Source organism: Cydia pomonella, chromosome 19 (genome assembly GCF_033807575.1).
Source record: "Cydia pomonella isolate Wapato2018A chromosome 19, ilCydPomo1, whole genome shotgun sequence".
Taxonomy (NCBI): Eukaryota; Metazoa; Arthropoda; class Insecta; order Lepidoptera; family Tortricidae; genus Cydia; species Cydia pomonella.
The window spans coordinates 5,712-32,082 of NC_084721.1; the positions used below are offsets into that span (position 1 = coordinate 5,712).

The 26,371-nt window shown below is 42.3% G+C and overlaps 1 protein-coding gene across 2 annotated transcripts in view; it reads right to left on the bottom strand.

Annotated features, from left to right (window-relative positions):
• Window positions 1-364: 364 nt before the first annotated feature.
• LOC133528563 (protein jagged-1b) overlaps window positions 365-26,371 on the bottom strand; it is a 40,082-nt gene continuing 14,075 nt past the window's right edge. Inside the window, exons 2-14 of one of the 2 annotated variants that reach the window (XM_061865993.1) lie at window positions 14,505-14,801; window positions 13,342-13,657; window positions 13,193-13,253; window positions 12,603-13,087; window positions 11,801-12,177; window positions 10,731-10,857; window positions 10,197-10,325; window positions 8,653-8,766; window positions 8,481-8,591; window positions 7,883-8,395; window positions 1,665-1,909; window positions 1,155-1,517; window positions 365-1,035 (exon numbers count right to left, since the gene is read on the bottom strand). In XM_061865993.1, the coding sequence (XP_061721977.1) occupies window positions 439-1,035; window positions 1,155-1,517; window positions 1,665-1,909; window positions 7,883-8,395; window positions 8,481-8,591; window positions 8,653-8,766; window positions 10,197-10,325; window positions 10,731-10,857; window positions 11,801-12,177; window positions 12,603-13,087; window positions 13,193-13,253; window positions 13,342-13,657; window positions 14,505-14,801 (3,735 nt within the window). In that variant the 3' untranslated portion in view covers window positions 365-438. The remainder of the gene's footprint in view (window positions 1,036-1,154; window positions 1,518-1,664; window positions 1,910-7,882; window positions 8,396-8,480; window positions 8,592-8,652; window positions 8,767-10,196; window positions 10,326-10,730; window positions 10,858-11,800; window positions 12,178-12,602; window positions 13,088-13,192; window positions 13,254-13,341; window positions 13,658-14,504; window positions 14,802-26,371) is intronic. The other variant, XM_061865992.1, reaches the window with a different exon arrangement.

The window sequence follows — 26,371 nt, forward strand, 5'->3', positions numbered from 1 at the left end:
AGAAAAACATACAAAACGAATCGTAATTGTTGTTTAAAAGTTTAAATAAACAAGTAGTGATCTTTATAAACATTATGTCTAAAAGAAAATCACGCGTGTGGACATTTTTTGACGATGTTGAAGGTGATTCAAGTAAAGTAATCAATGCCAAGTACTTATTTCGTGAGGTGGACTGGTACCAATCGGCAAACACTTCGAGTATGGTGGTTTTTTATTTTATTTCCTTATTTTTTTGGAAGATCTAGGCAGCCGACTATTCGGCTCATTTTGCCGACTAGTCGCCGACTAGTCGCCGACTATAAATGTAGCCGGATAGTCGGCTTTCCCGACTAGTCGGCGACTAGTCGGCACATCTCTAGTCACTACTCTCACTCTACCTACACGTACAGCTACAGCTAGAGCCTGCCAGGCCTATACTAGGATAGGCGGCAGGTATCACTACACCAGCACCGTGAGGCGCTCCGGCGGCGGGTGGCGCGCGGCCGGCGCGGGCGCGGGCGGCGGCGGCGCGTCGGGCGGCAGCGCGCGCTTCGTCAGCTCCTTGTCGCGCGGCGGCGTGTGGTTGCGCGCGTCCGCGTTCTGCGCCTTGTACAGCGAGTGCGCGCGCGGCAGCGGCTCGCCCGCGCGCACCGCGCCGCCCGGCCCCACCCCGCCGGCCGCGCGCGGGGACTCGCGCAGCGGGTTCGCGTAGCGCCGCAGGTTCTCCTCGTTCTGCAGGTTGTTGGACTTCTCCTCGTCGCAGCGGCGCGACCGCTCGGCGGCGGCGGCGCGACGGCGGCGCACGGCGAATGCGGCGCCCGCCGCCGCCGCCAGCAGCAGCACGGGCACGACGGCCGCCAGCGTGAGCAGGCCGGGCGCGCCAGTGGAGGCGGCAGCCGCGGGCGGCGCGTGCGGCACGCGCAAGCGCAGCGCGGCGCCTAGCAGCGGATGGTGCGCTAGCCGCCGCCGCGCCACCAGCTCGCTCAGCGCCCGCACTGCGGCGGCCAGCGCGCCGGCGCTCGACGCGCCCTCCAAACTTTCTTCCTCTCCGACCCACTAAAACGATTTTATTCTTTGTTATACGATTATGCGTGTAAAGTGGGCAAGCAAAAGTTTCCATTGCAATACCTAGTAGATAATAGTTATAAAATGAATTAAAAAATAGTTAGTCTCACAATAGCGAGATCAAGTGCGTCGTCGTCGTCGACGGCGAGATCACAGAGTAGCACCAGCGGCGGAGGCGGCGCGTTGTCGGTGCGCGTAGCCAGCGCGGCGGCGAGGGCGCGGCGTAGCGCGCCACAAGCACGCTCCACATGCGCGCCGCGAGCGAGACGTTCCCGCGCGAGTTGTAGCGACACGCGCGCACAGCCGGTGGGCGCGGCGGCGGCGGCGGTGACGGCGGGGCGCGCGCCGGGCCAGCAGGCGGCGGGAGCGGGCAGAGCGGGCGGCTCCACGCGCCGCCCCGCCACGCGCCGGCACTCGCCCAGCGGCGCGCACACGGGCCGTAGGCACAGCGCCGGCGCCGCCGGGACGCACACCTGGAAACACAACAGACGAATTTTACAATCACGTTTAATAATTTTTTTGAATTCAAAAAGCAAAGAATTTCGTGTACTGTTAAAACAGATGTGCACTCTAGATTTCATTGAAAATGAGTAAAAACAGAAAAAGTAAAGTTAAAGTACCTCATCGGTGCGGCAGGGCTGCGCGCCGGGCGCGAGGCAGTCGGGCAGGCCGCACCAGAGGCGCGTGCAGACGGGCGCGCCGGCGCGGCACCAGCAGGCGTTGCAGCCCCACCACCATGTGCCGTTGTCGGCGCCGCACGCCCCTCCCCCCGCGCCGCCGCCCCCGCCCGCGCCCGCCTCGCCGCTCTCCTCTTCGTCCACGCCCCACTCGGAGAAACCGTCGTCCAACTCCAAACCGGCGATTTCTGTAATAAATAATATTTTACTTAAATATCATCACATATGAATTATAATTAACAATAGGTACGGAATAAGGTAAGTAGAGTCGGACCAAGCTAACTCTGCATGGCATTTGTGTCTGACAATGTTGTCATGAATGTAGCCTTTCTAATATTTCTATAAAGTGGCAATACCGCAGTCAAAAATGTGTTTTGTACCAACTTATGGCGAAAGAATGATTTCGAAAAATATTTAATTATCTCTCAAACTAGGCCTAATCCAGAAAATTTTATATGATATTTTAGTTTCTAAATATAACCAGGAATGCTTAGTTAAAATGTCTCGCAATGCCTCCGCAATGCTCACGGGCACCTTGTATGTATACACAATATGTTCTTAACTATCACGCCACCTACATAAAATAACACTTAGATTCAAAACGAAACCTTTAAATTGACAAACAAAATAAAATACTAAAATGACCCTCAAGCGATGATAGATAGTTACGAGTATTAACATTATGTAATATTATAAGTAATGTAATACTGTAATACAGTCTGGTGCGCTCGCTCGCCTACGTCGCACGTGTCCACTTATTAGCCTACGGAACTTGTCTTACTAGCCAGTGTTTCTCAAAGTTTCATTTTTGTTTACAAATATTTCTATCATGCAGTGTGCTTTGTGTGGTGACGATGTTAGTGACGCTATTCGCTGTGGATCTTGCGAAAATAATATAGGATATTGCTGTGCTAACCAAACTGAGCAAGAATACAGAAAACTCAGCGCTAGTCGAAAAGCGGCGTGGAAGTGCCTAAAATGCAAAAAGCCAACACCTACAACTTCCAAGGCTACTGATCTTGATTCCATTATGGTGAAGCTGAATCAAATGGAGGTTCACCTTGCGTGTCTCCCAGGTCTAGTGAAAGACGTAAAAGATATAAAATTGGAGCTGGCTGAGGTAAAAAATTCTTGCGAATCAAATAGTGCTAATTTGACTAAATGCACTTTGCGTTTAGACGAAGTTGAGAAGAAAATACCCGATCTCGAAGCAAATAATGTCAAAATTAATTCACTTAGCCAACAGTTAGCTCAGCTTAAGAGTGAGATCACAAATCGTGACCAATGGTACCGTCTAAACAATTTAGAAGTTAAAGGTGTCCCACTCAAGAATAATGAGAACCTCTTCACCATCATGAAACACATCGGCGAGATAGTTGGGTTCCCGATACAAACCAACAGTATTAATTACATATCCCGGATTCCTGTTCACAATTCTAAAGAAAAATCCATCATCGTTAGTTTCGTTAATCGATATATTAAAGAGAACTTCATTGCTTCGGCGAGACTGAGGAAGACTATATCAGCGGAAGAACTCGGATTCAAGGATTGTCATAACAAGATCTTTGTAAATGATCATCTAACACCTGATTATAAAATGCTGCTAACAAAAACGAAAACCGAATTGAAATCCAAGAACTATAAATATGTGTGGGTGAAATTTGCGAAGATTCACGTACGCAAGGATGACAACTCGAAAGTTTACGTCATTAACAACGAAAGTGATTTAAACAGATTACTTTAATTTGGATCTTAGTTTTCTTTTTGTCTTTAAAGTGTTCTCTGTTCGCTAAAGTTGTGTCAACCTGTGCTAACAACAATTTCGGCCATGTATGCCAAAGTTTGAGTATCACTGCATGGCCCGGCCCGGCCGGTCCAGCTATTTGTTGTTATCGGGTGCACGGCTTATCGCTATACGCATTCCAGATGCGCCGCTCAGGGCATGCTCACTTAACTATATTTGTCTTCGTCTATCATCGACCTTTTAAGTTATGCTTAATTACTCGCTCTTTCGCACTTACTAGAAACCGCTTATGTCCTCTTACGATTTCTACTTTGCGTTACATTTATTTCCAGTTGCAAATGAAGTTATTTTACCTAATACGCTTATTTAAGTTAATTCACTGTTTACCTAGCTCGGTTAATTTGTTGATATTTTATTATTGCGTATATTGCACTCGTAAATGGCTTTAAATAATAACGAGGGAGGTATTTATCCTACAATTTATTACCAAAACGTGAGGGGACTCCGTTCCAAAACTTCTTTATTTTATCGTAACTTAAACATTTCATCTTATGACATAATTTTACTAACAGAGACGTGGCTACTAGATGGAGTATTGGACACGGAGTTATTTGATGATCGATATGTCGTTTGGCGGCGAGACCGTGATCCGCTTGTAACTGGCCAAAATCGAGGAGGTGGCGTTATTATAGCTACTCGCAGGGAGCTGGCAGTCATTCCGCAACCTACCTATCAATCAACAGCCGAGGATCTATGGGTGACCTTGACTATTAAGGGCCATCAAAACACATCAATTAAACTGCACCTATGTGTTTTATACTTATGTAAACAAAATAATGGTAATACCTTCTCACAGCAATTATCTAATTTCCTCAACAGCCTAGGTGAAGCGGTATTACGTGGGTGTGATGACAAGTATTTAATAATAGGCGATTTTAATATGAGCAATATTATATGGACACATCAGCATTCTACTTTGATTCCCTCGAATTATAAAACTAACGATGAGTGTAGTTTAATTGATGAGTTAAACACGCTAAACTTAAATCAATATAACGATGTCCGTAACCAGTATGGTAAGTTATTAGACCTTGTCTTGTCCAATGATGTAGTACATGTTAGTGAGTGTTCGGACCCTTTAGTACCGATTGATCCATATCATAAAGCTATATTAGTTTCGATTCAATTTGCAAAAATAAGTAGTTTAAAACCCGCTCCTCGCATAAAATATTTTTACAATAAAGGTGACTATAGTTCCATTAACAACGAGTTGACCTTGATTAATTGGGAGGATGAATTCTCGCGACGCTCATTAGAGGAGTCGGTTAGCTTTTTTTATTCCACATTTAAAAAACTGCGATTTAAATATATCCCTAGTAAAATATGTCATACTGATAGTTTTCCTAAGTGGTATTCGCCCGCGCTAAAAAAATCTATCAAAGAGAAATCTAAATATCTAAGAAAATTCCGTACATATGGTAATATATCAGATTTAATCTCTTTTAATTTTCAAAGGGACAGGGTCAAAAAACTTGAACAGTCATGTTTTGCAACATATGTTCGACGCCTCGAAAATAATATCGTTAGAGACCCGAAGCAGTTTTGGTCCTACATTAAGTCGCGTTCTAGCTCACATGGTGTACCGAGTTGTTTAAAGTATGACGAAAGATTGGTCAATACGGCCGCTGATATATGTGAGGCTTTCTCTAACTATTTCTATACAACATTTTCTGCGCCTAGTATTGATCAAGCGGTGCCGGTTGACTCTGTGGGTGGTTCTATCTCACATATAAGTAATATAGAAGTTAACTCAGATGCTCTTATAAAGTTACTGTTAAAATTGGATCCGTCCAAATCAGCTGGACCTGATGATATGCCGGCCCTCTTTCTGATTAATTGCGCGAATACAATTGTGATTCCAATATCTCTACTATTCAAGCGCTCATTTGCTGAATGTAACGTCCCTTCCATATGGAAATCAGCCTACATTACACCCGTTCATAAGAAAGGCCCAAAAACGGAAGTAACTAATTATAGGCCAATCTCAAAACTCTGTATACTTGCTAAAGTACTTGAAAAACTAGTTTATACTCAAGTATATGCGGCAATTAAGAATTATTTTAGTCCTTTCCAACATGGTTTCCTGCGATGTAAGTCTACCGTTTCAAATTTGATACTCCTTAATGATTATGTAACTAAAATCATGTCTGAAGGTAGTCAAGTAGATGTAGTTTACACAGACTATAGTAAAGCGTTCGATAAAATTGACCATAAATTGCTAATCCTCAAGTTAAGTAATATGGGTATTCACGGTGATCTGTTGCGCTGGTTCACGTCTTATATTGACAATAGGTCGCAAGCTGTTGTCATTAACAACTATGTGTCTGGCTGGGTAACTGTTCCCAGTGGCGTTCCTCAAGGATCGTTGCTGGGGCCTTTGCTTTTCAATATATTTGTCAATGACATCAGTGATTGTTTCCACACTTCCAAATTGCTATGTTTCGCTGACGACATGAAAATTTTTACCAAAATTAATTCATTGGATGACTCTGCTCTTTTACAAGATGACCTTACACGTCTTGTTGCATATTGCCAGACCAATAAATTAGATCTAAATGTATCTAAATGCTTTACTTTAACCTTCACTAGACAACAAAGTTCAATTCCAACTTCGTACAAGCTAAATGATCATGTGCTTAAATCTGTGTCATGTATGAAGGACCTGGGAGTCACCCATGATTCAAAGCTTTTATTTGATACTCATATAGATAATATAGTAACTGGTGCTACCAAGACTTTGGGATTCATAATGCGTAGTTCTTTACATTTTACCCAAATTAAAACTATAAAAGTTCTTTATTGTACATATGTCAGAAGTAAACTTGAATATGCGTCTCAAATTTGGAACCCCAGTTATAATATTTACATTAACAGAATAGAACGTATACAGAAAAAGTTTGTAAAATACCTCTGCTTTAAAATGAAAACTCCTTATAATTCATCCAATTATGAGAATATTTGTAAAAAACATCACCTTATCCCACTACATAAACGTCGACAGATTGCAGATATTACTTATATACTTAATATTTTAAATGGTAACATTGATTGTCCTGAATTGCTCGCTAAGCTCTCCTTCAATACTCCATCTAGGTCTAAAAGATACTTCCCTCCCCTCTCAATTCCTTTTTCATCACGTAATTACAGAAAGAATAGCTTTCTACTACGAGCTGGTAAAAGTCTAAATGAACTAACGAAGGAGCGGGATATAGACGTTTTTAATAGCAACATCACAACTATAAGACGGATTCTAACAGACAAATTACTTGAGTGAGCGAGTCGTATGTGTTGGCATATTATTGTATCGATTAACGTATTAAGATTACTAATAAGTTTTGGTTTCTTTGTTCAGTATATAATATAATAAGTATTAATATTTAAAAATATTAGTGGTAACACGTTGTAAAAAAAAAAAAAAAAAATCTAGTGCTAACCACCAATTATCTGTTAACCTGTTGCTACCGGTGGGAACCTATAATTGGCTCTTTGTTATCTATATATATAACTATTGTACAATCTATAGCTGTTGGTTCTCCGAACAATAAATAATAAAATAATAATAATAATAATACGAGTATGGTCCTAAGTTGGTCGAAATACATGAATTTATTTTATATCTCTTGGGATTTCAATGGCCTCTAAATCCCGGTCTTATGATAGACTTGCGAAGAAGCGGTGGTGGCCGAGTGGATATGACGTCCGACTTTCAATCCGGAGGTCGTGGGTTCAAATCCTGGCTCGTACCAATGAGTTTTTCGGAACTTATGTACGAAATGTCATTTGATATTTACCACTAGCTTTTCGGTGAAGGAAAACATCGTGAGGAAACCTGCACACATCTGCGAAGAAATTCAAAGGTGTATGTGAAGTCCCCAATCCGCATTGGGCTAGCGTGGGGACTATAGCCCGAGCCCTCTTGCACATGGGAGGAGGCCTGTGCCCAGCAGTGGGACGTATATAGGCTGAATTATTATTATTATTATGATAGACTTGCGTGGGGATATAGATCCAACACGTAGAGGCGCCTTGGAGACCTTTAATGTCATGTAGAACGCCTGTTGTAGAACCCATGAACCGATCGCAGCAAGCATTGGGCTATTGTAGAAAAAGTGAACAGTATGACTGGGTTATTGCAAAGACGTCCAGACACCCGCCATAACAAATGTTTTCACTAGTTATCGGGGCTGGCCCACTAGATGGGCACTTGAAACTGCCGTCGGGAAGACGACCAGGAGCAACACCACCGGTTACTACCCCTTTAAGTGCCATAAGTCACCGACAACGAAAGAGAACTGAGAAAACCTATAGGATTCTCATGAAAAAAAATAGGTAAGTGACAATTTAGTGCAAAACTTACGTTCTAGGCAGCGTCTCGCAGCGCGGGGACAGACGCACCGTGCGGGGCGCTCTGGGTCGGGGTCGTGCACGCAGGCTGCGGGCGCGGGGCACGCGGGGCTGCAGTCCGTGGCGGGTGGCGCGGGGGGCACGCGAGCGCCGCATTCCGGGCCCGCCCAGCCCGCCGCGCACTCGCACGTCCACCAGCCCGGCCCGCCCACGCAGCGCCCGCCGTTGCGGCACGGCGCCGCCGCGCACGCGTCTACCGCGTGCTCGCAGTGCGCACCCGTCCAGCCCGGTGCGCACGTGCACGCCCAGGCGGCGCCCGCGGCGGTGCACGTGCCGCCGTGCGCGCACGCACATGCTGGCGCGGGCGGCAGCGCGGCGGGCGCCGAGGTCTCGCACGTGGAGCCCGCCCAGCCGGTGGGGCACGCGCAGCGCCACACGCCCGCCTCGCGCACGCAAGTGCCGCCGTTACCGCAAGATCCGTCTACGCAGCGAGTTCCGTCTTCCCCACGGATGGCACAGGTCTTTCCTGAACACAAAATAATATTGCGTGTAGACCTAAACGACAGCGGCAATCAAAATATGAGTCATCTATTGAAGATAGGATGTCTCACCGGTCCACCCGTCGCGGCAGATGCAGGTGAAGTCTGCAACGCCATCGACGCAAGTGGCGTTGTTGCGACACGGGTTGCCCATACACTCGTCGACCTCTGAAACGTAAGGGGCTTGATAAGTGACATGTGAAACCGATTCATAAGCTAGCGAACAATAATAGCTAATAGTTACCAAGTTCGCAGTGTGCGCCGCTGAAGCCGGCGCGGCAGACGCACCGCAGCGCACCCGCTACCTCTACGCAGGCGCCGCCGACTCCGCACCCGCTCGCCACACATTCCTCCACACCTGCAACAATCATCAAGTATGACAATCTACAATAGTAAATGCCTTCTTAGGTAATTAGATAATATAATAGATAATAAGATAGTATTTATTCATTTAAAACTTATACTAATTGATTTTTTTACAATGGCAATTTTACAATTTTTACTTAAATACTAGTACATTCATTGATTCAACTTGAATACCGAACAGAACAGATATGTATTTTCTGTTGCTAATGGAAATTAGATTTTTATTTTTCGGTGGTGATGGGCAGGACTAAATAACCTATCTTGCCCGTGGTCCTATCTGTACGGTACGCAGGGATGTTTATGTATAGTAAGTAGTTAATTAGTCATAAGTGTTTTTATGTAAGTACTAACATAGGATGTAAGTACTAACATAGGATGTAAGTTTTTCTGATAAACTAATTAACTACTTTTTTTCTAATGAAAAGTCACGTCTTGTCACTGTGACGTGCAGACTCTTTGGTTCTCCCGTTATATAATATTCAGGTCAACGAGACGGTATCATGCGAACTTAGATTTATTTTCGCCGTTCACATTAAAAGAGGGTTACAATTTTCAAAGTAGGTAGAAATGTAAAGCTGCAACACGAATACGCTGCATGCGTTTTGAAAATAAAACGGTGAAATTAATTCACAATGAATTAGAAAAAGTATCTCGGCTAATAAGTATTTACAAAGTACTAGGATACGTAAAGAAAGTATCTAAATACGACATACAAAATATTTTCAATAAAAGTATTTCAAATACAAAAATCTTAGATACTTTTAACACCGAACCGGACAGTTGGGTACCTTTCCTTGTTAGGTAAGTCACATCTCTGCATATATCGGGGGATAATATGCAAGTCTCCTACAAATTAGCTAATAACAGCAGCCACAAATCGGTTAGGATCATCATTAGAATTATAGTATTAATAGTACATTATGGCAGAGGCCGGGGAAGGGCACACGGGAAGCATGCGAGGAAATAAGGTAAAATAATCATAATTTAAGCATCAACCAGCGCTCAAATCGAATCTTAAAATCAAAAACAATTTCCCTCTTTAATTATTTTTTTAAAGTTTCAGGCACAACTATTCTGCCATTCAGTACCATTCAATATAAGCTGTATTTGCACTCATAAGATCCTTAAAAAAATATAAAAGTTATATAGTCTTTGATTTTATTAAGCAGTGAAACGATGCCGATCGCGTCATGTAGACGCAGCTCGCGGCTATATTAATTGGCTGTTTGCGTTTCTCTTAGTGTATTTTTAAAAAGTAAGAAATAATACAGTAATAACTTCCCGCCCGCTAAAACACGACAATAATGGTTTGAATTTTTTTAAGTTAGAGTTTGACCATAATGAAGAACTTCTCATACTATTTTTGCCACAATAAGGTGAACATTTCCGAGCATATTGGAGACAAAGTTTATTGATACTTACGTTCCTGGCATGTGGGTCCGGCGTAGTTGGGCGCGCAGACGCAGCGCGGCGGCGCGGGCGGCGCGCGCACGCACTGCCCGTGCTCGCACGCCGCGCCGTTCACGCACGACTCGTTTTCTAACACTGCTCCTGAAAAAATAGACAACTTCACTTCTGGCCCTCATAGAATAGAATTGTTCGTAGTTGTGAGATTTTGTGGTGCTTTCCGGGCACTCGCGAACACCATTTGGTCATGACCGGAGACGAATAGAGTTGGAGTATGTTGTAGTGATGGAGACTGTTGCGGCAAGCAAGAAAGTTTATTCAATTTCATGGTAGATGGCGCTGCTCTGCACACATCGCGCGATACGAGTTCCCAGCGACCTATATAAGCGGCGGCGGATTGCTAAGCTTTTTATTTTTGCAATATCGTTTACTGAATGAACATGTATACGCGTTTAAATGTAATAATATAAAGTGTGTTGTAAATGGCGTCTCAATTCTTATTTACAAAATATGAGTAACTAATAGAGTGTACAGAGACGCGGTACTCACGGTCCCGGTACTGCGTGCAGTTCTTGCCAGTCCAGCCCGGCGCGCAGTGGCAGTAGTAGTCGCTCTGCGCGGTGTAGCACGGCGCATCGTTGGCGCACGGCGACCCCGCGCAGTGGTCGCGGTCATCCTGCATACGTTCACAAATATAAATACTTATACCCCTTTTTACCGGACAAAACCCTTTAGAAAAGGAGATACTTCTGTGGGAGTGACGCTGGATAGGACATGTTTTACGACGGCCAAACGACCACCTATCCAAGCAAGGGCTGACTTGGAAAATTCCCGTCAAAAGGGGGCAAGGTCACCACGTACCACCTGGAGGCGCACAGTGGAAAAGGCAGCTGTATCAGTTGGCCTCGGCTGGGCGGAGCCGGAGGAGGCCGAGCTGAAGCGTGAAAAATGGAAATCCCTTCTGAGAGCCCTATGTCCCTGATGAGGGATAACAGGATACCATCATCATCATCATACCCCTTTTTGTTAAATGACAACACCAATACTTAACATTAAAACTTAGACTATAGAGTTAGACCGAATAAGTCTGCAACGATTTTGATAGCACACGCAGTGCAAGTGTTATTTATACGTAGCTTTATACATCAAAATTTCATAGACACTTCGCACACACACACTGCGTGCGGTGCGTGTGCTATCAAAATTGTTGCATACTTATCTTGGTTTAACTCTGATTTTATTATCACTTACCGGACAATACCTTCCAAAACAGGAGGACAGCTAAAAAAGCAGAAGACTCGTTAGTGTGTTAGTGCAACGTAACCTGAATGGTGAAAGTTAAATTACGATTAGTCAAGTAAAATATGTAGGTACAGTCAAGGTATTAAATATCGACACGGACAAAGTTCCAAAAATATGTATACACGACCTTATTGCCTATATATTAAAGTAGTGTGTACATATTTTTGGCACGTTGTCCGAGTCGATATTTAATACCTTGACTGTACACTAGATATAAAAAGATTGCAAGATTAGTCATATAATATATAATAATATAAGGTTAGATACAGGTGATTGATGAAGGGTGCGCAAAAGGTCGTTTATGGACTGCCGCTCACCTCGCAGTCGACGCCGGAGAAGCCGACGGGGCAAATGCAGCGGTAGGCGTCGAGCAGGTCAACGCACTCGCCGCCGTTGCGGCACGGACGTGGCGCGCAGTCGTCCACGTCGCGCTCGCACGTGCGGCCCGCGTAGCCTGCCGCGCACGCGCAGTGGAAGTCGTCCACCAGGTCTATACAGGTTGCCCCGTTGAGGCACTGGCCTGTGCAGTCGTCCACGTTGGACTCGCAGTCACGGCCTGTCCAGCCGGCCAGACACGAGCACAGGTAGCCGCCCGGCGTGTTGCTGCACGCCGCCGCATTCACGCACGGGCCTAGTGAACCCTCGGCACCCTCGGCGCCTTCACGCTCGGGGGTCATCGCGCACTCATCGACGTCTGAGGATACAATTAATACACGTATGGAGGATGGCCGACGCAGTGTAACAATGATCGAATGTATGTCATTTAAAATTTACTTACGAGTATACATAGTCATGTAAAGTCTTATACCAGTGGCCATGTACCAAATCGTAAGTAAATAAATAAAATAAATATTTGGGGACAATCTTACACAGATCGACCTAGCCCCAAACTAAGCAAAGCTTGTACTAACTAATAGGTCCTAGGCGACGATATACATACGTGACTCAGGAACAAATATCTGTGTTCATCACACAAATAAATGCTCTTACCGAGATTCGAACCCGGGACCATCGGTTTCATAGGCAGGGTCATTGTCATTACCCACAAGGCCAGACCAGTCGTCAAATAAATAAGTTTCTGGTAAAAAATAATGTCTAGATGAATTACGAGAGAAATACCTTCGGTGCAAGTGGGCCCGGTCCAGCCGGGCGCGCACTCGCAATCGAAGCCGTTAAGGCGGTCACGGCAGGTTGCGCCGTGCGCGCATGGCTGGCTGGCACAATCGTCCACGTCCTGATCACACAGCGCGCCGCCCCAGCCCGCGGCGCACGCGCAGCTGAAGCCGGGCGGCGCCGCGCGCAGCGAGCACGCACCGTGCGCACACGGCTGTGGCGCGCACGGGTTGTCCACACGTTCGCAGTCCGCCCCGGAAAACCCCTCGGCGCAGGTGCACAGGTATTGATCGGGAGCTGTGTTCTCGCAGGTGCCGCCGTGCTGGCACGGCTCGTGTGTGCCGCAATAATTGAGGTCCTGGTCACACAGAATGCCGCCCCAGTTGGTGTCGCACGTGCAGTCCCAGGAGGAGCCGTTACAATAGCCGTGCTTGCAGCCCGGGTAAGGCTGGCATTGGGAGCACAGCGCGCCTCGCCATCCGGGCCGGCAACTGTGAATACACAACCTTCATAGTCAATTCGCAACAAATTAAAACGATCATTAATATATGAGACATAGTGCATAATCTAAATAATTATCACAAAGGAAAACTTACTCGCAATCTCCGGGGCGATCACAGCGGCCGTGAGTTGGATGGCAGCCCTCTTTGCATACAGCTGCAACAAAGAAAACGAGGTGAGTAAAGAAGCAGCGAACAGAAAGAGCAAGTCTCTGAAGGTCAAGTAAGAAACGTTGTATACGTACGCTGCTCGCAGTTGTCGCCACGCCAGCCGGGCAGGCAGCGCTTGGCGCCGGTGTCGTCGCAGGCGTAGTGGCCGAACTTGTCGTCGCGCGCGCGGCAGAAGGTGGTGCACGTGGTGTTGTAGTAGTTCGGCGCGCAGGAGACGCGCACGCGGTACGCCACGCCGGCCGCCGCGCCCGCGTGCCGCAGCGCGTGCCACGCCGCACCCGGCTCCACGATGCCCGACCACCACGCCTCTACGATCAGCCCCGACTCCGTACCCTCCGCCGTCGTGTAGTTGTAGTCGTCGTACGCTTGAAGGATCAGCGTGAACGAGCGCTGCGATACAAACACTAGAATTACTGCGATACAAATATTAACTAGTCAAAGTAAGTAGTTAGGGAATTTGTTCGAATTCGAATCTCATCTAAGCTCAGTTTCAGAGTAGCTCAACTGGTGAGATGTAAATCGTTAGGGACAAAATGTTATTTGATTTACTGTCACAGCGAGGAATTCTCATTCATAAACTAGTAAAATGAAAACCGGAGTCGCAAACATCCAAAAGTTACACTGTATAAAATAACAAGAGGATGTATATAGTGTCAAAGAGAATTTGAAAAAGAGGTGGACTGTCAAAGAAAGTTTTATAGCCACAGTAAATTTACTGCCATCTTTCGACATATGATTAAAACTTTTAGAACAGAGTACGGTGAGTAAGGTTGCCAGAACTCAACGAGGGTGCAAAGTGTTAGGGACGGCAACGTGCATGTAACTCCTCTGGAGTTGCAGACGTCCATAGCCTACGGTAACCACTTACCACCAGGCTGGCCGTATGCTTGTTTGCCACCGACGTAGTATAAAAACAAGCCATTTGACTTTGATCCTTATTCTTTCACTGATATGTGTTAAATATCAAAAAGTGGCGCCGTCTTACCGGGCATCGGCTAAAGGTTGTGGCGTCATCGCTCGAAACGGCCCCATATCTTTGGCCTTTGATCTATTAGATGGAGCCTTTTTTGGTATTTAACAAATTAAACACATATCAGTGAAAGGATAAGGATCAAAGTCAAATGGCGTTCTAAAAGTTTTAATCATGCGTAGAAAGGTGGCAGTAAATTTACTGTGGCTACAAAGTTTTCTTTGACAATCGACCTCTATTTCAAATTCTCTTTGATAGTATACTAACCGTCCACCGGAAAGAAAAGGGCAGCGCGAGCGTGTAGAGCGGCTCAGCGAGCGTAAAGGAGTCGGTGCCGAGCACGGGCGAGGCGGCGCGGCCGAAGGAGCAGGCGCCGGGCGCGGCCGCCGACTGGTACTCCTTGAGGCACAGCGAGAAGCGCGTGCGGCACGGCGCGGCGCACGCCGCTCCGGCTACACCCCCCGCGCCGCCCGCGCCGCCGCAGCATGCGCCGCTCGCCAGCTGCAGCCGGTAGTTGCTGAACTCCAGGATCTGCAGCTCGAACACGCCCGCGCCCGCCGTCATCTGTAATACACCATCATATAGTTGAGGACGTTAATTCATGAACGAGCTCCATTCTTTTGAAGCTCGGCATTTGGACTGATGTCTACAAGGTGTTACCCTCATACGGCTTACCAATAGAGGCAAAAGAAGTAAAACAACGGGGCCTCGCAAAGATTTTCCGCCCGGAGCCTCGCAGAGGCTAGGTCGCCGCTTAGGGGGCATATCGAAAATGTTTCTTTAAAGCGTTTATATTGAAAGAAATGAACATAAATTATTGGAATGCGATCTAATCTTATTTACTAATACCTTACATTACATGCACAATTGCAGAAGCCAGGGCATACTTTCGTCGTTTCATTCGATATGTAGTATGTATTACGTAAAAAGGTACTATTGTAATACGTCGTCTTACGGTAATACCTTTTAACCCACTTTTTACCTATCTGGAATTGTACTGTATACACTATTTTATAATTTTAGAAAATATGATTATAAATTCTATTTATTCAGTATCACGAGCACATTTATTTTTTACAAGAAAAAAATGTGTTCTAATTTTTGTTTTTATTTCATTAGCTAATTCACCTTTCAATGTTATTTTAAATTATAATTTTATTTCATTTTCATTGTAACGAATTTAATTATTTGATTGATTGATTAGGTAGGTAGCTATGACGGGAAGGCAATTAACGATAGGATAAAATGTACCTATGGATATTTTTTTAATTTGTTTCTTTCTCCGGCGAAACGCACCACTGCTAGCGCCACCTTCCGATGAGTAGAACGAGTAAAGGCCAAACCCAATTTATTTTTATTTCCACCTAGATTCAGAAACACTCCGATTGTCAATGGGGCTATGCTTAGGGGCCCCAATCTGCGCACCGCACCTATGCCGCTCCTATGGCTTGAAGTTGGACCAGCTGGGGCGCCACGGGCTTGCTTGCCAACTGTATTTAACGACATAATCCGTCGGTCACTTGAACGTCAACGTTCCGGCTATACTAGAGCCTGCCGGTATAGCCAGAGAAGATGGCAAGAGACCAGACGGGATGTCTTTGATTCCGTGGAGGATGGGCCGTGTGCTCGTGTGGGACGCTACTTGTGTTGACACGCTAGCACCTTCCCACCTCCACGGTACTACACACAAAGCCGGCGCGGCGGCCGAGGCGGCCGAGGCCCTCAAAAAGCGCAAATACGGGAGTCTCGACACCAACTACAACTTTGGTGCATTTGGAGTCGAGACTCTTGGTCCGTGGGGCCCCGCAGCACAGGGCCTATACCGTCAACTGGCGAAACAGCTGGTGGATGGGACCGGGGATAAGAGAGCTGGTAGCTTCCTCGCCCAACGCTTGAGCATAGCGATCCAGCGAGGAAATGCTGCCAGCATCCTCGGCACCATGCCACGGGGGCCCATTTTAGATTTAAAATTTTAGTTTTATAATAGTTTTGGTTTAGATAATTATAGTTTATTTGTTTAAAATTATGTATACCTATTGTGTGTTTAGATGTGACGAAACATTAAATCTCTTTTTTATTTTTTTTATTTTAATGTAACAGTGGTATTCTTAAATATAGTCGTAGCCCCACAAAACTCAATAATGAGTTTGACTGTAGGGTCGTCGTCAGTCTCCAGTTATGTAACTAAAATAACTTATAGTAGGTAATTAATTGCTACAATGTCTGAAAATGCTTTTTTAACATAGATTTAAATTTAGTCTTATTATTTTCACGTCTTATGGCTTTAGGCAAACTATTAAGTAAGTATGGAATTCTTATCCTAAGGGTTCTATTTCTATCCCCGTAGTAGTTATTAATTCTAGGAACGGATACTTTGTCACAGCCTGCCTGATTGCAAAGTGTAAGCATGATTGACTGGTGTTAAAAAAATCCGCTGAATGAAGCTCTAGGCAGCTATGGTTATTTATCGCAATTAGATATTTAGGTTTTATAATAAAGTAACCGGTAAAATTTTGCAAATTTTGAATAGAAGCCTGTAGTTACCTTTACATTTAGTTTTATGGTTAACAAGTAATTTTAAACATCTGATCTGCATAATATTCTCTTATTTATCCACATTGATGACTGCTGACGACCGGTTTGGCCTAGTGGGTAGTGACCCTGCCTACGAAGCTGATGGTCCCGGGTTCAAATCCTGGTAAGGGCATTTATTCGTGTGATGAGCATGGATATTTGTTCCTGAGTCATGGGTGTTTTCTATCTATTTAAGTATTTATAAATATTTATATATTATATATATCGTTGTCTAAGTACCCTCAACACAAGCCTTATTGAGCTTACTGTGGGACTTAGTCAATTTGTGTAATAATGTCCTATAATATTTATTTATTATTATTTATTTATTTATTGATCTTGGTTGTGAGCCCACAGCTATCAAGAGCATGACTCAGTATTAAATCTACAAGTGACATGTATAACCATCTTAGTGTGCGAATAGGAAGTAGGAACTTTGAATTGTGAGTGATAGTAGAACTGACCTAATAAAACTCGAAGTTTTTCATAAATAAAATTAGCATAATAATATGACCAGACGAGGTGCTCATCTAATTTGATTACAAGGTATACTTGTTGTATAGGTCCACAGATTCACGGATCAGTTATAATTGTTTTTGTGAAAGCAAGGGAACGTATGTAATGTAAATAAAAGGCAGAAAAGGTTGGCATGTCAAACGTAAATCACTAATAAATGTTAAAAATTATAGCAAAAACTAAGTCTGCAAGATTTTTTAGGCGGATGAAATACACAGAAGGCTGAAAATTCAATAAATATATAAAAAGCTTTTATTTCGGACAAGATATTCCATATTACAAAAACAACAAATAACAAATTAAACTTGAACAAACAATAATGCAAACTTGAACTACCTACTAGCGACCTCTAAAAGTGAACGGCAAAATTACAATAATAACAGCCGCTGGCTAACAGATGTCGCTAGTACTAGGCACCCCATAACTCAATATATGAAACGTAACATTAAGAACAAGTCTCTACTGAAAAATATGCTACGTTATTTATGGATACTTTTAAAGAAATAACGTAACTAAGATTCTAGTAGACACAATAGTGCGCATGATTTTTCATGCTCCAGCGAAATATACTACTAGTGCCACCTATCGAGGCGTACAACTATTACTTTATTTCACGGATGAAAATGCATAGACATCAAAGAAATAAATGCAAACTCGAGTTACTAGCGACCTCCAGATTCGAGCGGCGGAACTACGAGTAGAACATCCATCGAACAACAGATGTCGCTAGCAGTAGGACCTACAACAGTATAGTGGTCATAAAAAAATGATTTTAATTAACTTGACTATTTACCACCTCATGGTGATTAAAATTTTATATAAAAATGGTCGAGTAAAATTTTGCGTAATTCCTGACATTTTTCCGCCTGATATAAAAAATAAACAAATAGGTAAATATTATAGGACATTATTTATTATATGGGCGGACGAGTGGAACACCTTTTTTTCTTCTAGCACCATAAATAACGAAACACATAACTACTAGCGCCACATGCCATGGAATAAAACTAGTTACGCCCAAATTCCGATAAAAGGCAGCAGAGGTTATTATCGAAGAAGTAAATCACTAATTACAGTTAATAAAATATGTAATCGAAGGCTACGAGAATTTTTGTGCGGATGAAAAAGCAAAAATAAACGAAAATGGAATGCCTAGCCCAATTACTAGCGACCTCTAGCTGCGAGCGGCCGAACCAAAATAAGCAACCGATGTCGCTAAGAACCTAAGAATAGTGGCAGAAACTAAATTCTTACACCGAGGTAAAATATTGAAACATTTGAAACAGAGCGATTGATACTTAATGTTTTAAAGAGATCAGCAGCAGCTAACCTACCAACTTCACATTAGATAAATGTTTTTAGCTTCTCTCTCTCGCTTAATATTGCTTCTTATAATTTCAACAGTATGTACTTCAAACCTTCAAATAAAGACGGTACTACCATCTCAAATGCCGACAACGCAGTTACAACTCCTCTGGTGACGCGGGTGTCCATGGGCGACGGTAAACACTTCACATCAGGCGGTTTGTCTGCTCGTTTGCTTCCTATATCATAAAAATAAACTTTCTGGTGACTTTTCTGATTTGTTATTCGTGTGCAATAAAGAACATATATTTTATTTTGTATGAGTACGTGACAAGTTGTCTAAAATGATTTGGCTAACATATGATGTACATATAGCTAGGGAACAAATCAAATTACCTGGGAGCACGTCGGGCACCCCGCCAAGACGAGCCAAGCGACGCGCAAGGGCACTACCTACCTACATTTTCTCGGAGCGCTTCGTTGTTTTTTTGAACCTTCATATCTTGGGTTTGGTTTATACCAGATAAACAAAATTGCCGGGATATGATGTCAATAGTAAACTTATTAAACATATAAGGTTTCAATTGCATAACTTTGATTTTATTGATACCTAAAAAACACAATTTCGTTATTCACTCACTAATGATCATCAAATTGATAGGTACCTCCTGATGTCTTAAAAGGGTGAAATTTTGTATGTAAGCTAGTATTAGTACACAAACAACACAAATATTCAAAAACTGGGAACTATTATACTCCAATCCCTTAAACTAGGGGATAAAAGTTTGTATGAAAATTTTATTATTAGGGTTCCGTAGCCAAATGGCAAAAAACGGAACCCTTATAGATTCATGTCCGTCTGTCTGTTCGTTTATGTCACAGCCAATTGTTTCCGAAACTATAAGAGCTATGTTCAAACTTGGTAAGTACTAAGTAGATGTATTCTATGAGCCGCAGTAAGAGTTTTACACAAAAATAGAAAAAAAAACCAAAACATTTTGGGGGTTCCCCATACTTAGAACTGAAATTCAAAAAATCTTTTTTCATCAAACCCATACCTGTGGGGTATCTATGGATAGGTCTTTAAAAATGATATTAAGGTTTCTAATATCATTTTTTTCTAAACTGAATAATTTGCGCGAGAGACACTTCCAAAGTGAAAAAATGTGTGTGTGTGTCCCGTAACTTCTAAAATAACAGAATGAAAAATCTAAAAAAAATATATGATATACATTACCATGCAAACTTCCACCGAAAATTGGTTTGAACGAGATCTAGTAAGTAGATTTTTTTAATACGTCATAAAATTAAAAAAAAAATATCATCAAACCCATACGTGTGGGGTATCTATGGATAGATCTTCAAAAATGATATTTAGGTTTCTAATATATTTTTTTTCTAAACTGAATAGTTTGCGCGAGAGACACTTCCAAAGTGAAAAAATGTGTGTCCCTCCCCTGTAACTTCTAAAATAACAGAATAAAAAATCTAAAGAAATATTTGATATACATTACGATGCAAACTTCCACCGAAAATTGGTTGGAACGAGATCTAGTAAGTAGTTTTTTTAATACGTCATGAATGGTACGGAACCCTTCATGGGCGAGTCCGACTCGCACTTGGCCGCTTTTTTATAATCTTAATATGTCTTTTTAAATTTTACTTTTTTATAATGGATGACTCATTTTCTATCCATCTAGCTAAATTTTGTTACAATGTTCAACATGTCTCACGTGCCCAATAAAATTACAGACAAGTCTGACACTCGACTACAATTTAGCTTAATGTCGGCGTTTTATTTAGTGAATTAATTATTATACGTATACAAGTATGCCATTTATTATTTATCTGTTTTATTCTAGAGCTCGGCGGGAAAACCATTGTAAATTGTACGGGTAACCTTTTATTAAATTTTTTTTTCAATTTCATTTATTTATCAAGTAACATGACTCATACAATTGGTTAGTATACAATACGATATTAATTCTTATATCTAATGTTATTATATAATTAATAAATTAAACATAATAAGGGCTGCAAGACACATGCATCTCACAGCAACGCCTCAAGTATGGACAGTCGAACCTGTCCGCAATTGAGCGCAGGATGGGGTTGGGGCTGTCCCGCACCCGGCGCACCAGGGATGAGCATCGCTTGCGTATGGTCGCATGAAAGCAATCCATACGCGCCTCCGCAAACATCCCAGATGCGCTACAGAAGCGGGGCAGCCCCACCAACACCCGAAACGCATTATTATATTGTATTCGGAGGGCTCCATAGGCTCTCTGCGTATAATACCTCCATAAGCTGCATGAGTATAAAGATGTACAAAAGGCTCTAAACAATGTGACTTTTACTTCTTTTGTACATCTAGCGAACTTACGGGCGATCATGTTAGCCCTCACAGATAGGGCCCTCCGTTCCCGCTCTATATCCATATTATCCTTCATATCAGATGTCACAATATGGCCTAAGTATTTAAAACTATTTACCCTCTCCAGTGATGAGCCATTTAATTGTATTGGAGGTACCTCCCCTATCCTGTATCCTCTCGGCTCAAACACCATGTATTGAGTTTTGGTGATATTATACCTCAGGCCATGCTCAGTCGCATACTTCTCACATACGAGAAGTAATTTGCGTAGTCCACAGGCCGACGCGCTGAGCAGAACCATGTCGTCTGCATAGCTTATATTATTAACACACACTGAGTCAATATGGCAGCCGACATGCATTCCGCACAGCGCCTCGAGAAGCCCATTTATATACAAGTTAAAGAGTGTGGGCGAGGATAACCCTCCCTGCCTCACACCACACTCCAACCTGTATGGACTCGAGAGAGTACCTGACCACCTTACGCAGTTGACCTGGTTTCCATACCAATACCTTAGAATACGCACTGTTTCCGGTGGTATGTTAGTGGCTCCTAATTTTTCCCACAAGATATTGTAGGAAACCAGGTCAAAAGCCTTAGATAAATCTAAGAAGCAAGCGTAAACCGGGGTTCTTCTATCTACATAGTACTTGACAGTGTGCTTAAGGCACAGTATAGCGCTTTCAGTGGATAAACCGGGTCTAAAACCAAACTGGTTGTGATGAATACACACATACCTATTCAACTGCGCATTAAGAACACTGTCAAGAACTTTCGCCACTATAGTCGCAAGAGATATGGGTCTATAATTGCTGGAGTCCGATAGACCTCCCGTTTTACTTTTGACTACAGGTATAACAATGGTTTTCATTAAGTCCTCGGGCAGATAACAATGTCTAACACATAATGTATAGAACATTGCTAGCACCCTTGAGATATGTGGCCCCGCATTCTGAAGATGCTCAATGCTGAGACCATCGTGCCCTGGTGACTTGCCTCTGGACATAGACCGTATAGTTGAAGTTATTTGCTTAGCCGTGTATCCAGGCTCCACCAGGTCATTCCTGATCTCAGCATTTCTCACCTCAGCCTGTGATGGCCCTAGAGGAGACTTCACAAAGAAACGGTCTTTGAAGTGGTTAGCTATTTCGAATACATCACTCTTGCCATCAACGCTCACCGGGTAGCTAGGTCCAAGATTCATGTTATTGGTAGATTTCCAGAACGACCGGAAATCTTTCTTGGAGTGCTGTGACGCTAAAATATCCATTTTAATTTGTGTTTGATGGTCTTGACACCACTTAAGACGGGACTTAAAAATTTTTCGCGTTTCACACATTTCCTTAAATAAATTACCATACGCTGGCCTGCCCTGGAGCGTCCATTCTTGAAACTTTGACCTAGCCACCCTATGAGACTCTTGGACGTGCCTGTTCCACCCTGCTATTAATTTTCTAGGCTTACGTTTAGTGCCCTTACTGCTTGCAATTGCGGCCGCGCATAGAACTGATATAATATTTTTGTACAGACTATCTAATATGTACCTATGCTTAGCGTCACTGCAGTATCTATCAGAACAATGTCTTAACTCCTGTGGAAAATCAATGCATTTTAAGCCTTCGTGACATTCCTTCGTATAGCGGGCTACCTGCTCCGGCCCCCTTACCCCCCATATTACATAGTTATTTGGTATGTTAGGTATACTATTTGATCTAGGTGTCAATACATTTAAATCACATTTTATTATCAGGGGAAAGTGGTCAGACCAAGTAACGTCGTACTTAACATATACATCTCGGACCGAAGACACTATAGATTTTGTTATTAGGCAATGGTCCAACCAACGTTTACACTGATGCGCGTCACTAATAAAAGTATAAGTCTCTGAGTTTATACCTAATTTCTGTACATCAACACAGCACCAATCCAGATCATGGCAGTAATTTAAAAGTTCATTATAGAAAAGTTCATTAGGATGGGCGTTAAAATCTCCCAATATATAGACTGATTCTATGCCGTACTCGTCAACAATAGCACTCACCGCACCGAAGCAGTCCGCGAACTCCGCCAGGGCCCTTATTCGACATGCTAAAAGTGACGTTTCGTGTTGATTTCCATTTGATGTGAGAAATATTGTGACTTGTCGAATTGCTATTATCACCACCTGTCAGTGAACAATATCCACACTAGAGGCGGGGCGTTGTACCGGAATAGTTTTTGGAACAGGTTATTTGTAATAGACTACTTTTAGCTTGTCGAGTATTCAAAAGTACGGACTTTGATTTCTGAAATAAAACAAATATGAAACTTTTATCACCTCGTACCTCCATTCTTACCGTTACTTTAGGTAAAATAAAATTTTGTTAACAGATGGTCGTCTGGGTGTCTGTTGTATCTAAAAATAATGTAATAATATATAACAAAAATATGACAATAGATTCATAGCCTTCACTCAAAACGTCACCATATTTCCGACCCTTACCGAAATAATAAGTCGATATTTGTATAAATAATCCTTATTTGTAAGACGCCTAAGCATGGCAAATACGTAAACTGCCTATTGGGGGTCATACTCGTAAAACTGGTATTTTAGACGTACTTTTGGTACGAGTAACAGAGACGTACTTTTGGTACGCAGTCCCAGCTCTAGTCAGGATTCTAGTTGTCAAATATAAGCGTGTCGAATACGTATTAGTTAACTGTCAAATGAAATTAGATCAACGGTAGACTTTTTTGTCGATGGGTATGGCTGCCATGTTTGGATTTATGACATTTAAAAGGGGATCCTAAGGCAGAGAGTAGTTTTTTCTGTACGATTTTGATTCTTCTACTGGACGCAAGATGGAGTTAGCTGCCAAATTCCGATCAGGCTGACGCAACTAGGAAGACAAAAGTTTTGTATGGAATTTGTTTCGCAAATCATTGCCAACGAAGAAAAAGAAAACGTCAGTGCTATTTATTCTGTCAAGTTTACATCAAGTCTACTGTCAGCCTAATTGCTTTGTTTGTTTTGAAGGCTTCAATGTTTTGTTCGGGTATTTCGTGTAATTTCTTTATTATTTAGTGAAAAAATCGAAAATAGTCAACCGTGATCAGAGTAAAGAGCGAGTTTGTTACAATGCCAGCGAGAAAACGGTTTACTAAGTGTGAAATATGTGGCAAGCGAGCCACTCGAGAAAATCACGAAAAAAGGGATTTTATGGCGAAATTTCCCTTGGATGAAGACTGGTAAGTATTGCTTTAGATACTTTTGACCTTATTTTGGGTCAGCAGGCTATAAACACATCGAAAATTAGATATTTTACATTATTTTTCGTTGTGAACTAGGGATGTACTATAACTATCGATAACTGTAGTTTTATTTGTATATCAGTGTAAATAATTAAATTAAATATGTGAAATTTCCTTAGAACTAGAATTCATGCAATATGACCATAATTAATTCGTCGAAGATTAATACTGCATAAATTATCTATTACTTATGCATTAATGGTCATTAGTTAACATATTTTTTTTATCTAGTGATTATTTAATATATTAACCTAAAATGTAAGAAAATTAATCTCTGTTTTTATGATAAATAAAGAAATATTATAGGACATTATTACACAAACTGACTTAGTACTAAAGTATGACTGGCATGTGTTGTGGGTACTTAGACAACAATATATATATATACCCACAACACATGCCATTCATACTTTAGTACTAAGTCAGTTTGTGTAATAATGAATATATATATATATTATGTACATAGTCCTAATTTATAAGTATTTATAAATACATAGGAAATACCCATGTATCAGGAACAAATATTCATGCTCATCACACTAATAAATGCCCGTTCCAGGATTTGAACCTGGGACCATCGGCTTCATAGGCAGGGTCGCTGCCAACAACGCCAGACCCGTTCTCATGATTAACAGACATAAATACATAAAAAGTTAAAGCATTGATAAAGGGTTGTTGATAACTGGATGCCGAAAAACATGATTTATAGATGCATATTAGCGCGAAATAATCAGTTAATCATCTCATTAGCAAACACATGGAATATAAACTGTAGATAAAGTCATGTTTTTCCAAGGCTGTATGTTTTCAGATGCAGGCAGTGGGCCAAATTTGTTGGGAACGAAGACCTGATACATCTTCCCATAGAAAAGTTACATTTATTCAAACATGTATGTGCACATCATTATGAAAATCAAGCATATAATAAAATAAAAAAACACGACTTAAAAACTGTATTATAATAATTCGGGTCCACATTAAGCCCGACCAGATAGTAGTCCAATTAAGAACTATCCACTATATAACATACAACTTAAATGTGGACTCGATGCTAACCTGATTTCGAGTACAAAATTTGTAGACATTAGCCTATGTTTCAACCCTCCCCATTTTATCGATATCGATAAGAATCGTAAGCGTGTAGCGTACTACACTATTCAAATCGCTTATGTTGGTACTATCGTTCTTTGACAGTTCTTTGTCGTACATTTTGGTAATGATTTGCGAAACAAACTGATTCCACTCGCTAGTATGGAAGTCCCGTCTCTTAAAACGTAGTGATTATATGCTCTTTGACAATGACATGCAGTTGCGTCGATGTAGATCTATCATAAAAACGTACATGTGACGCATGTGACAAATGAAAAAAATATCTTGACAATTAACATAAAGCAATACAATACCACAAAATGTCAACAAGAAAACAGATTTATTATAAAAATACAAATTATATACAAAGCTTCATTTTAAAACCAATGGTCGTGGGTTCTAACCCCGGCTCTTAACAATGTGCATCTTGTAACATGTACCGATTGCTTTTCAGTAAAGTAAAATATATTATCATGAGGAAGATGGAGTATCCCCAATAAGGTATATTTTCCCCTCTGGGTTAGAAGGTCAGATAGTAGTGAGACAGGGAGATATAGTGAAGAATGCGGAAAAACAAGCATTTATTGTGTTGTTAGGCTAGTTTTTTTTTTTTCAAAATTTGAAAACGAACGCAACAACATGCTCAAAGCCCCCTGTGAGTCAGAATCTGTTAAATTTAGGCTTAAGACGAAACAGGAGCTGAGCCCGTACACAAATTTGAGATTTTTAGGTAGAAGGTAAAAAATATCGCCGTCGCGCTGACGAGTGTGGCCTGTACCTAGCTAGAGACTATCCCTTGTGTGTGTACCAACAAACCAAATTTTAGACAAATATGATACGTCTTCTTCTTCTTTGTCGTTTTACTCTTTGCAGAGCGTCGTGGTCAACTGCTGATGTCAGACGCAGATGTTGCTTGCCGTATGATTTCTCGCCATTTTTCGCGGTTGGGGGCCATTCTGGCAAATGCGTTCAGGGGACCCTTCAT